At 44.1% G+C, this 18,297-nt stretch overlaps 1 protein-coding gene across 16 annotated transcripts in view; it reads right to left on the bottom strand.

Annotated features, from left to right (window-relative positions):
- Positions 1-552: 552 nt before the first annotated feature.
- Positions 553-18,297, bottom strand: part of LOC124063706 (serine/threonine-protein kinase BRSK2-like) — a 77,090-nt gene continuing 59,345 nt past the window's right edge. For 6 of the 16 annotated variants that reach the window (XM_046397634.1, XM_046397651.1, XM_046397733.1 and 3 more), the window contains 8 exons: positions 15,510-15,570; positions 12,459-13,116; positions 11,999-12,047; positions 11,621-11,744; positions 9,824-10,004; positions 8,922-9,014; positions 5,500-5,547; positions 553-3,416 (listed from right to left, as the gene is read on the bottom strand). In XM_046397634.1, coding sequence (XP_046253590.1) covers positions 3,193-3,416; positions 5,500-5,547; positions 8,922-9,014; positions 9,824-10,004; positions 11,621-11,744; positions 11,999-12,047; positions 12,459-13,116; positions 15,510-15,570 — 1,438 coding nt within the window. In that variant the 3' untranslated portion in view covers positions 553-3,192. Of the gene's footprint in view, positions 3,417-5,499; positions 5,548-7,100; positions 7,468-8,386; positions 8,842-8,921; positions 9,015-9,823; positions 10,005-11,620; positions 11,745-11,998; positions 12,048-12,458; positions 13,117-15,509; positions 15,571-18,297 lie in introns of those variants that run through there. The other 10 variants (XM_046397717.1, XM_046397724.1, XM_046397752.1 and 7 more) reach the window with 8 other exon arrangements.

The following is an 18,297-nucleotide window of genomic DNA, read 5'->3' as shown; positions in this document are numbered from 1 at the left end:
GCTGTGTTTTTGGTTTTGCTAGCCAAACTCTGAGTACTGAGCATCTCTTTTACTGCAGCTCTGTGCTTCAGTACATGGAAAAATTCTAAGGTTTACAGGTGTGCTTGATAAACTACCGCTGGACTATCACTTTGGTTTGGTGAACCTGACGCTGCACTGAAACTGAGAAACCCTCACATATTTAAATCCAATTAGTGTGACTCCCGATATGTTCATTTTTAAACCAAACGTGTAGTTTTGCAGACAGCAAGTCAATGTGGCTCAGCGCAAATTGCAGCAATGGAACGATACAAAGGGAAGGTGTTTGTAATGCAAATCCCCTGCAGCTGCATGTAGATGATCAACTCTGAACATGTAAAATATGCACATAATTTTGTGAATAAACATCTGAACAACACACGGCTCCAAAGTCAACAGATTTATTTCCTTTAGCACTGAAGTTGTTCACAGTAACATCACAAGGGAATACATTGCCAGTGGTTATCCTGCTCAGTAGTAGCGCTCCGTGCTCCGAGTCCATTCTGTGTGCTCTGGATTCCCCCAGTAGAAAAAGAGGAATGCGAACAATGAAAGGTATTGCTTTAATTTTTCTCTCTTATAACCCAACACCCACCCAGCTGGTGAGCAACCCGATCGCCAGAGAGGTCCCTCTTTGAGAGAATGAGTAAGGAGGATGCATTGCACGGTTACTGTGTGCACACAGTAATCAGAAGGTTGGGAAAGGGCAAGAGGACGGCGAAAGAAAGAAATAAAAATTAAAAAAAAAAATCAGAAGGCAAATTAAAACGAAAGCACATAAAGGACATAAGTATATAAATAAGTGTGGAGAGAGGAAAAGGAGAACAATTCCAACGACGACATGCAAAGAAAAGACGAATGCTGAACATGCAAACAACCGTACGAGGTCAAAGCTAAGAGTAGGAATCCCCTTGGTTTTTTAAATAAGCTTGTCAGTTAACTTGGCTTATTTACAGAATGAGTGTGTGGTGAGATCTGAGTCATCATACACATGGAGGGGAAGAAGGAGCCAACAATTATCAACAGAGGGTTTGTTCCTCTCAAAGAGGCTAAGTCTACATTCTTAAATTACGGTAAATCATTTTCCAAACGTATATTACAAGGTGTCTCTCGTCAAAAAGCTGGGAAAAGGAACGAACGCTCACAAACGTTTCGAGATTTCTTAGTGATCAAATAACTTAAACATGACGAAAATATCCTTAAATACTTTGACGTTAAGAAACATTCTCTACTTCTTTCATATAAATAACTGAAAAATAAATTAATAACAAAACAATAATACAATAAAGTACAAAAATATACAGAGCAGTTCAATATTGTAAAAAATTATAATGAAAATTAAAAATGCGCTTACATGATGTAACTGAACCCAAATCTGATTCACTTGTCAAAAGTGCAAAAGGAACAGGAGACATTTTAAAGATAAGGCTTGGTCACACCAGAAAGCAAACAAAACAACAAAAGTGGTGAGTTAACATGCTAGCCAGCCAGGACATGCTACCAATACTTAGTCACAATACGCTAAACTACATCCTATTTTCTCAGTATTTGAATGTTTACTCCCCCTGGCATTTTGGGGATTCTCAAAGCCGGTGAATGTATTAAATAGCAGTTAGCAATTATCAAACTCACTAGCTAAAAGTTCATGTTTCTGACAGTTAGCAATGCAAATTTGTTGTCAATTTCCCTTCGGGCATAAATAAAGGAATTCTGATTCTGATGTTGACAGTTAGCAACAAGTTGATGTTGGCAAAATGACAGTAAGCTCACATTGCTAACTATCAGTTAGCAACACAAAGCTAATGTCATGTTGCTAACTGTCAGTTAGCAACACAAAGCTAATGTCATGTTGCTAACTATCAGTTAGCAACACAAAGCTAATGTCATGTTGCTAACTGTCAGTTAGCACCTGAAAGCTAATGTCATGTTGCTAACTGTCAGTATTTGTATCATGGTGTCCTGTCTCATTACTGTCTCCAAGCCATTTCTCTTTTGCAGAGGAGGTGAAATGAAAGTTAACTGCGATGACGATAAGATAGCTTACTTCGTTCTGGCCTCTCCTGTTTGATGTTCTTTCTAAATTCAGCAGATGACTGAAAAATTTGCACAGATTTATTCAGCTTCTTAACAAATCTACAAATTGCAGGGATTCCACTGGAATGAATTCATTTCACTGTGAAAATTTGCTGTTTTCCACACTGGTGTGACCAGGCCTACACAGGAATACAAAACAAAATATGACAACACAACTCTAAAACATGTCACAACTACACTTTTTGTACATACGGAACATTGTTTAATCTGTACAACAGAATAAATCATTCATTTACGTAATATCACCCCCCCATCATACTTTTATGTGCAGCCTTTTAACTGCGAGAACCCATTCACAGAAACGTCACAGGGCGAGCCTGAAAATCCTGCCGTTCACAAAAAAGACATTAACAAGAATTACAGTCCAGCCAGTGTTCGTACGAACGGCCGCCTCCGCTTCTTCGCTGCTCCAGCTTCCTGTTTGTCAGCGTGTCATTACATCCCGCAAAGAAGTCATGTTTGTGTCGAGTACATACAGCATGTGTTTTTATGTACATGTGGGAGAAAGGGAAGAAAGAGAAAAGAGGAGTGGGGATGTGTGTGTAGACTGACAAACTTCACTGTCTTAAGGCTTTTTTTCTTTTCACAACTCTTCTGAGATGTGTTTGGTCTGGTGACGAAGCGGACTCTACCGATGCAGCCGGACGGGGTGGGGAGGGGGGAGTGGAGTGGCGTGATGTGATGTGGGGGAGGGAAGGGGTCCTCTGTCCTCTCTTGGTGGTGGCGGGCCGTGAGTGGGCCGCTGTCGGCCGGTCTCGAAGAGGTTAATAGTTATTATGGATGATCCCTGGTGGCAGAGACAAGTCAAGCCATCACACGTGTGACGAGGACACAGAGAGGGACAGAAGGTGGGGACAACAAAGCTACATTTGCTACTTGTATTGTATTGTAAAATACTGATCAACTTTTAAACTGAAGTAGCCATTCCCATTATACAGTACAAAATTTATAGGCAAAAAGTAGATTTCTTTTTTGTTTTCACTCCTAACTAAAGGGTAAAGTTAGCAGCTCTCCTCTGTCGTTCTCTGGTTTAATGACCTGATTACTGCTTCTCGTCTAGTCATGCACAGCTACCGCTCCTTAAGGTTGTTCCTGTGTCCTGTTGCTGCCGGCCATCTTTGTTTTGTCTTTGCCAGGGGGGCATTTAGAGTCATTGGGCGGGGGCTGGTTGGGCTTGCTGCTGGGGGCATGCTTGGCGGGGGAGCTAGGCGTGGCGGGGGCGCCAGGGGAGTGGGACGCTTGGATGTTCTTCTCGTCTGAAAAAAGCTGTTTAATTACGTCAAAGAAGTTACTCAACGGGCTGCCTACACAGACGGGAAGAAAAGAAAAAAACAGAGAGAGAGAGAGAGAGAACAAACAACAGATGAGCAATGAGGTTAACATGAGGAGAGGAGGAGGTGATGGAGGGATGAGAGGATGAGTGGAGCTGGAGGAAAGGAGACTCTTTACTGGGGAAGAGGGGAAATGGTTGTACAGCATCAGTGTGAGGTCAGTGTTGGCTTCAGAGTCTCAGTTTCCCCTGCTGGGGTGAAAAGCTAACAGGAGCACCGGAAGGCAGTTTACATTCACTGAAACATTACAGCCAACAGTGATGAAGAGCAGCAGATCAGATTTAGGTTTGATTTTGGTAAAGGCATGTGACCCTGACACACAAATAACCTTCAAATGCAGCAAACTGGAGTCAAGCATTAGCTCAATTTTTACATTCTTTCACCACTGTTGGCTGAAAAATTCATTTTTAATCTGTCAATTCAGGAGACCATTAGCATGCAAACACTTTATTTTGTTTTGTTTTCAATATATTTCCCTGAAATGTTGAATTTTGTAAGTAGTGTCCTCAGTAAGAGTAGCCGGCTGTCGGTATCATTCAGGCTAGCAGTGGCTCTAGCTAATGGCAAGCCTGCATTTCATGATGTTGGCCCAGTGTCAGCAAAATTTAGGTTCATATGTACAGTCTCCTACATTTATGTTGTTAATGGTGTTTACTTAGCTTGGCTTATTTCTACCTGTCATATATTTTAATGCAGAAATATGCTCTTCTATGTTTCAGATTTTATCAAGACTGTTTTCTCTATGAATGTCTTCCAGAGCTCCAGTTAACTCTCCATCATATCAGCATCCATCACAACAACATCAAACATCCATCTGTTAAGACAAAGTTTCTGTGGTAAGTGCTTTCAAACAATCATGAGTGAAGAAAAGCATGCAACAATACAGCACAATGCACATGTTAATACACAACCCCTTATCAATGCCAAAGTTAGTCTTCAAACAGTGCGTCCCTTCAGCCATATGCCGCGGTGATAACTTACCATCACTCGTCTTCATCAACACAATGACATGTGCTTCTGATATTCTGATATTTTGTGATTTCAAATATGGAAAGTTTATTGGGTGTGAGGTCAACAACCCAGTGTCAAGCGTTACCATGCAAAGGGTTACTCAGGTCAGTTAGGAGCTGCTCACACATTCACACCATGAAATGCATCCATCTTATTCACTCATTCAGGCTTCCCACAGAGCTTTAAAAGAACAAATCTGAAAACCTCAGTGAAATAAAATGCAGCTTCTTGGTAAAGTTGGCCGCTAACTCAGTCAAGGAGATAACATTTAGGGTGGTGGGCGATTTTTCCTTCAATTATTTTTTATCAACCAGAAGTTAACTTTATGAAATTATTATGTTTTCTGCTGTGACATGAATTAAAGTTTAATCAGGTACTTATATGAACTACCTTGATAATTAACTAATTTTTAGGCTCACAAAGCAATTTTTGAAACTTTTAAACTGCTCTTTATTCCAGCCTCCTGAATCTGAGAATTTGCTGTTTTTGAGTTTGTCAGTGTTATAATAAATTGGGCCTGAAAAGGTAAGTAAGATGTTACTTTTTAGGACATTTTGTGGATCAAACAATTAGGTGACTGATTGAGATAAATAAATAAGATAATAGTCACATTCATTGATAATGAAAACACATGTTAGTTGCAGCCCCAGTCTGAAGGGAGGAAAAGAGGAGGAAACTTTGTGAACTCTCGCACCACCATCAGGTGTAAATATCTTTTAAATCTACACCACTCAGAAAGGGCTTCACTGTAAACACAGTGTGGTGTGTGTGGTGTAATGATCACTGTGGCCTCTAGGGGCTGCTGGCTTTCACTTTTGTTCTTTAAAATGACTTTTTTTTATTTAAATGATGTGTTAAGATAATATTATTGCAGCTCACACACTCTCTCTCTCTCACACACACTCTCTCTCTCTCTCTCTCACACACACACACTCGTGTTAGTGCAAACAGGGTGTGTTGGTGACAGGCCTCCACAACGCTGAGTGTGTTAAAAGCCAGAGTCAAGGTGTTTTTGCCGGGAGCTCCCGGGCGCTCAGGGTCTTACCACGCTTGGAGGATTTACTGGGCAAAGAGGCTGAGCGCTGAGAGCCATCTGAGAGCAGAGGACAGTGTGAGAAACACCAACCGACTCACTGAGGCCCAGCGCTTCATCGTCATCAGCCGGCTGACATCGAGCATCAGCAGCACACGGACTCTTATGTGTTTAAAGTCCAGACACGGTGAATGTTCAGCTCATTTCCATCGCTCACGGCTGTAAGTCTGACAGATTTTTGTCTGCAGTTCAAACATGAGAACATCTTCACACCTGATGCTGAATAAGCCTTAAGGTGAGTCCTGCACAGCCAGGTGACCTGCTTGTTCCATTTTTATGTGAGCCTGAAGCTTACAGCTTGTCCTGATAGCTGACAGGTTTAGCTTTATGCTACGTATGAGAGTGGGTGTGTTATAATGTGCTTTGCATATTTTCTTTTTTTTTTTACTGTCGAGTCTTGTCAAAGGAAAACTTCTGTTACTTTGTGACAGACAGTATGACAGAAACATACTGGTTTGCATGATGTCTCCCGTAAAACTTTTATGGTGTAAAAAAAATTTCTGCCAATTTTCTTTATGTTTTCGGTACAAGCAGTAAATACAATCAATATATTTCCATTTGATTAGATTTTTGGGGGTTTTGTGTAGTGAAACACCTTTTTGTGTTATTATTTAAATATTTCCAGTGTTACACGCCCGTTTACAGCATTCGCCATTTTGGTTTCACGCAACAGGCACTAAGTTTGTTTTGCTTTAACGAGGCTTCTAACGTGTGCTGTAGTCCTCGTTAGGAAAATACAGCACATAAGGACTATAATACACAAAACCAAATTATTATGGCTATGTTGACGTGATGATGATTGAAGTTAGCCTACCGTAACGTTAGCAGAATGCTAGCGCTTTATGGGCAAAACTGTCGGCCCTGTCAGATAAACAATCAGGCTTTAGTATGTTTATTTTCAATTCTGATATATAATCGGTACTATAATTGAAAAAACTAAATTGAAATGTGGCCGTTTTTGTCTGTAAGTATGTGTAAATAATTATTTCAGCCACTTAGCTGCGGACGACCTTGCGAGTGCCCCCCCAGTTGAACTGAAGTACTCTGCAATGAACAGGCAGTGGACAGACTGTCTGTAGAAGGGCTGTGACGTCTCCTCAAGTCTACCATTACCGCCATCTTGTTTGTTTGGAGCCAGAAGTGACCATATTTGGATGAGAGGGCGAAGCTGGGGAGGACATCCTGATTGGATCTGAGGACACGCCGTGGGAGCGACTTGACAAGACAAGCCCCTCCCCACACCAAAGCTTGTTAATCGTCTGTTATACTATCTAATCTTAATCCTAATCTAAACTTAATCTATGTGCATAATGTTCTAAACCTTGTAGTGGGCTCACCAAACGCAGGGCAGTTCTGATGGATACTTGACTACGTTTTGAACCTCATCGACTATTTTTGTGTTAAGATACTTAGACGGGAGACTGTGAAACTGAACATTAACGGTGGCAGACTTTACCCTTTAAGGTCCATATGCTGCCGCATCCACACAAGTATGAGCTTACACAAAAGTACGAGCCAACGCTCACACAGACCATCAGGTTTGTTTGTCTGTTTAGAAGGTTTCATCAAACACATGCAGATTATCTGGTTCCGAGGCCGTTTGCAAAGAGATCAGCAAACACAATCACGGACCGTTTGTTTGCTCGCTCGTGAGTTCCTCACTGCGACGTACAGTACAGAACATGCTTTCATTTTAGTACGTCAGTCCCACAAGTGGCAAACGCTGACACAGAACCAGCAGCACACATAGAGTTTGGCCTCGCCGACAAACCCGACCCTGCTCACGTTCAGCTTGGCTCAGTTCGGCCGGTTTTACCCAGCACAGAGTCCGGTCTGCCGAACGGTATGTGTGCTCGGCTCTGGGCTGGCATTTCAGTCAGCATGCGAGTCATTCGGTCCATCCAAGCGGCGTTAGAGAAGCTGATGACAAGAAGCAGGGTGGCATGGAGAGGCAGGCCAGAGGAACACAGAGACAGAACAGACAGAGGGGGGGTGGACATGTGGGTTACTGGCACATGTACACGGTGGGGGGTAGTGCACACAGTGCCTGATAACAGTTCCCATCTGTGGCAGTGGCTGGTCGGACTGGTCCTACTGGTTCAGCGTGTGATGGTTTGGATTTCTGAACCTCAGCTGAGTGTGGAGGACCCTCAGCTAACCAGTGGCTTCCAAAACAGAAAAGAACAGCAGGATCCTCCGTGTGGCTCCATCTTTTTCTTTTTCTCACAAGCCAAACAACAAAACTACAAAGATCACAATTACTGGTCCCATGAAGGTTTTGTGTTTTCTCAGTCCAGTTTGATATATGGGTTAAAAACAGTTTAAACTGACGTGTTGGTGCAGGTTATGTCTAATGTTAGTCCACTGCAACACCATCACCAACCTGTGACCTCTGTGATAAAACACATAACTGAATTAATGCACAATAAAGCACATGGAACCGCTACTAAAATAATCGCAGCTCAGAAAAGATTTTAGAGACCAACGGACAGAAATTATCTTCAAACTGGTGATTTCTCCTGCTGTATTGTTGTTTTGGAGCCACTGTCAGTCTGGAGCTCAGAGTTCAGGACTTTTAGCCTCAGTTTCAGTAAAAATCCAAAGCGTCTGTATGGAGACTGCAGATGAAACATCCTGCAGTGGGAGCTGATCGGGTGAGACGTCAGTACGCTGAAGGCAGCATGCGACACAGTGAGGATGAAATGTAGTTACTCTGCCTCACCACCAGAGGGGACCATTATCAAGTAAATACCACAGACAGAACAAGAGCATCACACTAACAAATAAAACTAACAAGGACAACTGAAGAACACACAGTCACTCTTTCTTTTCTTCCATATTTTTACAATCCGTCCATCTATCTTTAGGCAGCCCCAAACGTCCAGTCCTACCCAGGAAGATTTGTGCTCCTGTATCCCTGGAAAGTCTAAATTTACTCTTTCAGACAAATGGATCAACTAATGCACAGTTTTAAACACTTTCGTGGCCGACGAGAGTGAGCTGCTGTCTGCAGAGGATAAATTAGGTTGATGAACAGCTTCTGCATGGCCACAAACAGCCTGTGAATGGACATCTAGAGCTCACTGAATAACTCAGCCATGTCCAGTGTGTGTGTGTGAGTCTGTGTGCGTGTGTGTGTGAACACGCCGTGGTATGTGGCAGGGACATGCACGTGGAGATGCCGTGGGCTAAAAGCAGTGTGCCGAGCCGAGCCGAGTGGGTCCGGGCTGAGGTGGGCCGCGGGCGTGGCTGCGCTGTGAGGAGTGCCAGGATGCCAGGAGGGAAGGAGGGAGGCTGTGAGGAGGAGGAGGTGGAGGAGGAGGGTTGGGGGGACTGGCGGGGTCGGGGACGGGTGACGAGGGGACTCCACTTACCAGATATCTGAGGCTGGATGCCGGGCTGGTCGTTGGAGCTGAGCAGCTGCGCCTGGATGGTCTCAACCACACGCTTGAAACGCCGGCTGGGACCTGATGAGGAAGCAACGGCTTCATTATGGTCCACTTCAAGGTGCTGACGGGTGACCGACAGAATAACAACTGTGGGAATTTCTGTCTAGTGACACAGTAGGCATCTGATCAATAAATAAAGTGGATTTAAGCAGGGCTGCAGTGGGGGGTAAAGGAACTTATTCTCTCTTTATGTGTCTTTCTAAATAGAAAAATAGTGTTAACAAGCTTTCATGATAGTTCCAATATAGTCGCTTATGGACTGATGTACGAAGTAACTGTGAATTAAGTACGCGTCTTACCTCATTATTATTACTGCATAATTATGACATGGATACGTGATTTGGTTTCAGTGGTTCTAGTCTCGAAGTTTCTTTTTCAGTCAGCTTGTTTTTACTCCTAAAGTGGACGTAACGTTTTCTTAATTTGCTGTTAAAGCCTTAATTAACGGCCGTCACCAGCTGCAGAGCTGTGGCCTCCCATCAGCTTCATCATTTATTGAAGACTTTTAGAACATCTGACGGCGTCAGCTGAGACTCTGATTCAACATGAGCTAACATGATTCATGGAAAGCTTTTTGGCTGGATATTGATCATTTTACTCAGCTGACAGGAATGAAAACAGAGACGACGTTACAGTCGGTCTGATTATTAATCTCACATCAGCTATTAAACTGGTTTTGATTTCTTTCTGCGTAAGAGATTTAACCTTGTTTTGTTGCAGTCTTTACATGAATACGCCGGCATTCAGGTGAGATGTGAAACCTTCTGACCTGTGGATCACAGACCTGGGGGTACCGGTCTGTACTGTGTGTACTACGTGTTGTGTACCTGACAGCAGGGTGAAGGTGACAGAGTAGATGCCGTTGTCCTTGGTGGCGCTGGTGCTCTCGGAGTAGGTGATGTCCACCTGGAACTTGACCGGCTTCTGGAAAACCGTCGGGCCGGCTGTGGACTTGTACTCGGCCCGGAAACTGGTCTGAGAGATGACGCTGTGGCTCAGACTGGGGATCTGAGAGGGAGTGAAAGACAGCAGAGTCTGAGTGAAAGTGTGAAACAACAGTGAAGTTACATGAACATGCAACACGTGGCGCATTCACAGACACAAATATAACACGCAAGCTTCAAACTCCAGTTGTTGTATGATCACTTCACCAGTTTATCACAGTGCAGATGTTCCTGGTTTATTCACCCGTTTACACTTGAGGCAGACTGATTTTTGACTGATAATCAAACAACTCTCTAAAACACACAAAGTGAAACCACAAGCTGAAGCCAACCTGCTGCCTAACAACCGTCTGAAACGCCTCACTAACCCACTGAATACTATAAACACACTCGGGGCGGGTGGTGACATAAGCCAGTGTTGGGAAAGTTCACTTTCTACATGAACCAGTTCAAAGTTCAGTTCACAAATTTTAAAATGAACCAGTTCAGTTCATAGCTCATAATTCAAAGTTTTGAACTAAGTTCAAGGTTCCTAAAATGAACTGGTTCATAGCTTTGTTTTTTCTTCAATGGGCTGCTGCCACCTATTATTTGTCAAACTTATTGCCTCAGCCCGTAGAAACCACAGACAGCAATTATTTTATCAGTTTTAACACTTAAACTACGTGTCACATTCATCTTCGTATCTAACGTCGTAGAGTCTGAGCGGTCCGAGCTCGTGCTGCCTTCGTCCATGCGCCGCATTTTGATGACGTATTTGCGGCAGGTATGACAGCTGTTACCAGGTTGGGTGGCTTGTCCGCTACATGTTAAGGACTGTTTACGGTGTGTTTAGCGTGAGTTTTCGCCCGGAAAGCTCTATGGAAATTTGGCGCGCTCTTGAACGAAGTTACACTGTGAGGGAGCGCCGCTCACAAACGCCACAATGAACGCGTTCACAATAACGTTCATCAAGCGGAAATACAGCGCGTTCAGCTCACGTTCGCCCAAAATATGAACGAGGTCATGAACGATCGTTCACTGAACGCGTTCAGGCACAACACTAACGTAAGCTGCCTCCAACACGTCACCTGCCTCCAGCCGCTCACAGAATTCAGTTGTAATAGCACCTTTCAACCTGTAGGGGGCAGTCGCTATGCATATTTCTAACACAAAATGGAAAATCCAAATACCTTCAACTAAAATGTCAGGATTTGGACCTGAATTGATCAATTACCCCACTAAATACCTATTTAAATTGAATTTCAGCAGGAAAAAGTGGTTTAGGGGTTTAGTTACTCTGAAGCCGCCGTCTCATTCAGTGTCCCGCCCACAACACGATTTGATTGGTTATAAGTCAGGAGTAACAGCCTATCAACACTGAATAATCTGAATGCGCAAAGTATGGAAAGGAGGAGAAAGAGGAACAGTAAAAAACAAAACATTTTATTTACTTGTTTACTTATTCATAAACAATATTTGCCTCCAAAATGTAGTGAAGTTCAAGTATAAAGTAGCAGAAAATGGAAATACTCAAGTAAAGTACAAGTAGCTTGAAATTGTAATTAAGCACAATACTACACATTTTTTTTAACTTTGACAAGCATCAGTTATCAGTCTAATTGATTACTAATCACTGTCAGCTTTACGCTCAATAACCTGATAGAAAATCAGTGGAGTGAAGAAGAGGAGGGAGCTTACGGAGAGGAAGGCGTGGACGATGTCTGCCTTTATGGAGCTGAGAGGTTTGTCTCTGATCACGATAAAGATCTGCTCCTCCTTCTCCAGGTTGATGAAGTTACCGAACCACGACTTCTTAGCCAGTCTGCAGGGAGGACAACATGCAGCCTCATCGTGACAGGATTCAATCAAAATCTTACAGGTCGCATGCATTCTTTCAGTTTCCAATAAATAAATGAATGAATTTTGGTTTTATTTTAGGCAAACCGCATAAAGTCAACTGTCTGACATCAGAGGACGAGCAATAGTGGATTTTTAAAGCAAATACAACAACTGCAGCTTTTTAAGGTGTGGTTGCGGTGGTCTGACTCTGGTGAGGTCTGCTGCTGGGGGACTCACTCTGGAGAAGAGTCTGGAGTCAGACTGGACATGTCCTCCTGAGTAGGAACTGTGGAAACAAAGGTCACAGAGTTAAGAAGGTGGGAAGTGATTTGTCTCCTACGTGAACCTTCTCTGATCAGCTTTCTTCTGTCTTCAAACTGAGCTCATGAAGACAAACATTTGAACAAGACAATCTGGGACTTCACGGCACTATCAGAGCATCTTCAGAACAACTACCTGAACTAAAGCAGATGAAATGCTAAATGTTCCACTGCCTGTAATGAGATGGTCGTGGTGGATATGAAGGCCAGAGGCTGCTGCTCCTCCTGATAAGGCTGGCAGCAGGTTGAATATCTCCATTAAGACCAAAGAGATCATTTGTATTTGCTGCCCTGAGCTACGAGATGAAGCACAAACTCACTGTACAGATTACCAGATTACAGTGAGATAACACACACACACACACACACAAACACACCTTGCATTTTCCTGCGGTGGAAGCGCGGCGAGCCCAGGAAGCTGTTCTTGATGGAGTTGAGGCGTGTCCTCCAGGGCATGCCCCCAATGGAGGGGCTGGGCGGCGGCGTCGGGCTGGGCGTGCCGGTCGGGCTGTCCTTGGGCGTGTGCACCGGAGTGCCTTTGGGGGTGGGGAGAGGGCTCCCTCTGGGGGAGGGGTGGGGGGTCACCTGCGTGATGGGGACAGATTTGCCGTTGTGGTCAGGGTGGAGGTGGTGGCGACGGCGGGGCGACATGGGGGGCACTGGGGAGAGGGGGATGGACAGCTTGGGAGGGACAGTGAGGGGAGGGTGGCGTCTCACCCGTGGGCTGTTGGGGATGCAGGGAGCCAGAGGCTGGCTGGGTGTCGAGGGCTCAGATTTGGGTGTTGTGGGAGACTGGGCTGTGTTGGGAAGGGGGTTGGACCTGGTGGTCTGCAGGGGCTTCTCAGACACTTTGGGCTTGGCGGGGAGGGTCTGCGTGCGGGGGTGCATGAGCGGAGACCCCATCTTTGGCTGGAAGGAGTTGGGCGTGCGTGGCCCCACCCCGTTAAGGCGGACCTCAGGGGAGTGGGTGGGACTGCAGTTGGGGGACTGACACAAGTCTGGGGACTGGGGTGGGATGAAAAATCGCCGGTTGGGCTGCGATTGGTCATGCAGCGTTAGACATGACAGCAGAGTCAGCCAGTGAGAGACCAGAAGGGCACCACAGCCCAATAAAGGTTCATTCCAAAAAAAAAAAAAAAATAAAAAAAAAAAACACACCAGGAAATAAAAAGGAGGCAGATGAGTTGAGAGGTGGAGCAGGCAGGAAGTGGTGAGAGTGCAAGAAAGAAAGAAAAACAGAACATGCGATTAGCACAGTGATTAGCCAATCAGGAGGCAGCAGTGTAGGGATGCACCGAGTTCAAAACTGCTGGACCGAAACAGTTTGCCGTTCTACTTCCACTCACCTTTTTGTTTTTCACTGCTAAAATCACAGTTTTTATTACGCAATAGTAAAGTAATAAATGAATGAGACAATATCACCATCACGGAGGAGCCCGTCTCTGGTGACACTTTTTAAATGAGTCCTCAGCATTAACAACAAAATAAGGGATTGTTTTGTTTTTATGAACTTTGAACCATAAACTCAGAATGGCACACATACACTGTGTCACTATGTGTGTGTATTTTAAATCAGAAATGTCAGTGAGTGAACTGTGAAGACAAATACAGTCCTTCCACTCTACATTAGGCTGCCTTTAAGGGAGGCTTTGTGACTTTGGACAAACAGTGACACCTGTGGCCAGGAGTGGTAACTACAAGGACTGTCTTCAGCCACCAACAGGAAACAGGAAACACAGTACATTTGTGTGTATGAAGGCGTGAAAACGAATCATCAGCTACACACTCTTTACTCTCTTAAAAGTAGCTGACAGAACGTGTTTGTGGTTACTGTCCGATTCTTCGGTGCATCCCTATTTACCAGCAAGTGACCCAGCTTGAAAGCTAACAGCTTTAGCTTCACCCTCCACCTGGGCAAGCGGCCATGCACAGTGCTGATGCACAATGCTGTGGAATGAATGAGCAGATCTCTGATCAGACAGGCCAGCACACCTGAGCTCACCTGTCGGCATTAGACTGAATTCTTCTGGGCTTCCTGCAGCCACTCACAGTGTTTTCTGACTGTTGTGTATTCATTTCATTTGTCCTCAGACTAAATTCACAGACTTGTGATTCAAGATTGTGATTAATGGTTTCTATCTTTCCACGGAGCTTCTGTTTACAAACCAGAAGTCTCTGTAGGTGTTTGTGAATAATATGATTTTTTAAAATTTATTTAATGTTTCCTCCTTCCTCCTGAAAGGAGGTCGACCTGACAGCACTCACCTTGTGTTAAATCACTGCTGCTTATTTCTGTCATATTATTTGACACAACACCGTTGAAACTGAGTGTCACCTAAAAAAACAGATGGTTGATTTGCACAACCTTCTGTTTTGGGAGCGACAGATCAATTAGTTAGCTAATCTGCGACTGCATGAGAATCTGTTCTGTTAAGGACATGGAATCGCCGGATCTCATCTGGAGTCTGGTGTCTGACCTCCGATGGATCCGGTTTCACTTCATCTGAAGCTCGGTGACGTACGGTAACACAGTGCTGGTGCAGAATGAGCCTGACAGTCATGATATTGAAGCCTGCTGTATCAGACTGCAGCTTCACTCAACCTCAACTCAGCAGTCTGGAGAACCAAAACTGCCAATATCAAAAATTTTAAAATAAAAACAAAACAAAACAAAACATATTTTTATGCATTCCTCTTCCATATGTGAATGAGGACGCTGTGATTCAAAGTGTGTCACGTATCTGTTCAGGTAGATTAAAGTCACTTTGTATGACAGTCTCCTCATTTGGAATAAAAGAACGCATAAAGCAATGTAAAATTAAATGCAAAAATAAATAAGGAAATAAAATCAATTTAAAAAAATAAAATTAAATGTGAAAGTAAATAAACGGGGAAATTAAAACATGGTTAAATAAATACAAAAAAATATAATTTTTGGTGCAGTTAATGGTATATTAATTTATTTAGTGAGTCATTTCTTTATTTATTTTGGCGGATTTGGTCCTCCATACTGAAGTGACCACAAAGGTTAAAAGTTATCAAACTGTGAGCATCTGTGGGCTCAACTACAGCCTGCCATAACTCACATATTCAGTAGTTATCCTTCATTTTAACGGAGTATTTGGGGTTCTTTTTCTGATTGAGCGTTTTAAACATTTTAAGTTTACTGCTGTGCCGATCTGATGGACTAACACACAGAACAACACGAGACCGCGAGTCGTTTCTGCTCATCAAATCGACTTCCTGCTGCTGTGATTCACGTGACAGGCCTGGGATGAAGCCCACAGCGGTGCGTACGAGCTGCTGATGGCGGGCTGACGTCGATGGATAGACTGAACAAGTGTGTGTGTGAGCGTCACAGCAGAGGCCAGTTGGTGAGGTGCATTGTGGGAAACGGGTGAGTGTGTGTGCAGGACAGACATACTCACCCTGGGACTGCTGAGAGGACTGGTGGACAGACCAGAGGAGGCGCCGCTGATCGACCGCGACCTACACAAACACACACAGTGTGTCAGATCGATGCACAGACAAGCCTCACAACACACACACACACACACTCTACTTCCTCAGACCTTTTTGTGATGGCCATCAGAACTCATCATCTATAGAGTTCAGACAAGCCAGCATTATACCCCCCCACACACACACAGACACACACACACACACACACCACAAAATTCCTCAGCTTTGTCTCGGTTTCCTCTCTTTGAGCTTTTCTATTTTTCATTTCCGAATCATTAACTTTTCATATCTGCCTCCTTCTTGTTCTCTCTTTTGCTCAAATGGCATCACCACCTTTTGCATCTCTCTCTCTCTCCCTCACACACACACACACACACACACACGCACACTTTCACTAAAGCCACAAAGGCCTGCTGATGTCTTTGAAGACTTTGGGACTTAATTGGCCATAGACAATTTGCCGTTGTTGGAAATGAAAAATGAAAACAGTAAATCACAATTAAATTTGCTTGACAACACACACACACACACACACACACACACACACACACACACACAGAGACACACAGGATGACATCACTGGCGTTAAATTCACTCTCACAGTTATGTCTTCCTCATCGCTCTGAGGTAATTTGGCTCTGATATAATGTTCATTATTGTCATCAGTTTCTAAAAGTGTCATTTGTGTTTCTTTGAGCATCTTCATTATACAAAGTCATCAGGCCTGTCCCCCACAAATTACATTCATATACAACAACTAATTTGCATCAGAACATATGTTATAAACACAGGAACACCTAATGTCAACCCAGTTAGGTCGACTTCATTAAAGTTCGAGATGTTGAGATAGAAAAAATATAAAAACACATTAAAAACGGTCTGTGCTGAATGATGCAGTGGCAGGTTACTACAGGCTGAGGTTGAGTAAAGTGAAGTATAGGTGAATATACACTGTACGGACAAAAATATTGGGACAGCTGCCCATCACACCAACAGGCACTTTAATGACGTCTCGTTGTAAACACACAGACAGCTTTGCAGCTCTAACAGCTTCCACTCTTCTGTGAAGGCTTTCCACAACATGTTGGAGTGTTTCTGTGGGAATTTGTGCCCATTCGTGCAGTAGAGCATTTGTTGTTGTTGTCTGTTGCCAAAGTTGGAAGCATAGCATTTTCCAAAATGTCTTGGTATGCTGAAGCATTAAGATTTTCCCTTCACTGGAAGTCAGGTCAATGTCAACGTGAACAAAGCTCCAAACTTTGCGGTTTAGATACACTCAGTGCTGGCCTGCTGACAACAAGAAAAATGTAAAATATTACCAGGGAACAAGCTGAACATTTAAAACTCACCTCTTCTGATATAACTGACTGTCTGTGATCTGCCAGCCTCCTACAGGTCTGCTGTTTGTGTGAATCAGTCTGAATCAGTCAGCAAGACCGAGGAGGCCGAGTGGCTGCCGGCATGACGCCGTGAAGACACTTCAGAGAAGAGCTTCTATCAACATGCAGCTCATTAAGTGTGACACACGCATTCGGTCCACAATCAGGAAGCTGGTGCAGCTTAGTCTTTGAACTCTGAAAATGAATTCACGGTTCATCACTGCTGATGTGCATTAGAGAGGACGTTTTATGGATCTCCCCAATTAGATGATGAGTGAGATAAAGGACTATTCAGTGGGAGTGGGAGCCTTATTTCCATCTCCTGTTTGTGCACCATCTGCATTCCTGGCAATTAATTTATGCTAATCTCCATGAGGGCCGTGAATACATTGACAAACTGTTGTTTCCCCCAGTGTAAGGTCGGCCACGCCGGGAAGCCGGAGACGAGAACGAAAATGAGCCCACGCTTCACTGGAACAACAGACTGGCACCGACAAATACAAACACACACACTGAGGGTGAGGAGGGAAGATGGGCGGAAGGAAAGCGGGGGGAGGAAACAGAAAAGTTGACCTAAAAAAATCTCTTCATCCCCCTGAGGGCCGAGGGAGGAGCGTCGAAGAGGAAGTGGGTGCGAAGAGGAGAGGGAGCGATGTTTCTGTTTCCGCAGAGGAGAAAATCCTCTGCTCTCACTTATACAGTGAGAGTCATTTAGCCTGAATACGTATACTGATAACATACTGTTTGTACTGAATCTAATGCTGATAGTCAACACTCTGATGGACCTCAAACACTTTGTTTGAGACCAAACTGAGGACGTGCTGGCAGCCGAGTGGTGGCAGCGCACGCTGAAAGCCCGCATGGTCACAACCGTCGCTGGTTCGGTCACCTCAGCCCCTCGTCATATCATCCACTGCAACATGACAAATCAGCTCAGATCAACAACAGATCAGGTACTTTATTAGGTCCAGTCTGATACCTGAAGCTTCATTTGAATTGTGCGAACTGATTTTTGGTCACTTGGCGGCAGAAGAACTACAGAGTTCAGGACTAATAAATTACCTGCTCTCAAATCAGTCCTGACAGCAGATCCCACATCTTGTCAGGGGCATTTCTGCTATCCAGCAGACACGGTAAGGTTATTATTCATTAGAAGTGCTATCTGTTTGTTCTGTTTTAGCTCGGGTTTTGGTCTCCACCACCTGCCGAGGGAAATATCTGCTCTTAAGACGCTAACTGCTTCACTGTGTCCGCCGTCTGGTCTCTGACTGAGTTGGTCTGCTGTTTGCTGCTCAGCGGAGTTTCACAGCTTGTCGGCCGACCCGGACAGGAAATGTGTTTAAATACGGAGCTAAAAGAGACCAAAAAGCTCAGC

Source organism: Scatophagus argus, chromosome 1, assembly GCF_020382885.2.
Source record: "Scatophagus argus isolate fScaArg1 chromosome 1, fScaArg1.pri, whole genome shotgun sequence".
Classification (NCBI taxonomy): domain Eukaryota; kingdom Metazoa; phylum Chordata; class Actinopteri; family Scatophagidae; genus Scatophagus; species Scatophagus argus.
The sequence above is the reverse complement of the archived record's forward strand: the minus strand, read 5'-3'. Positions and strand labels throughout refer to the sequence as shown.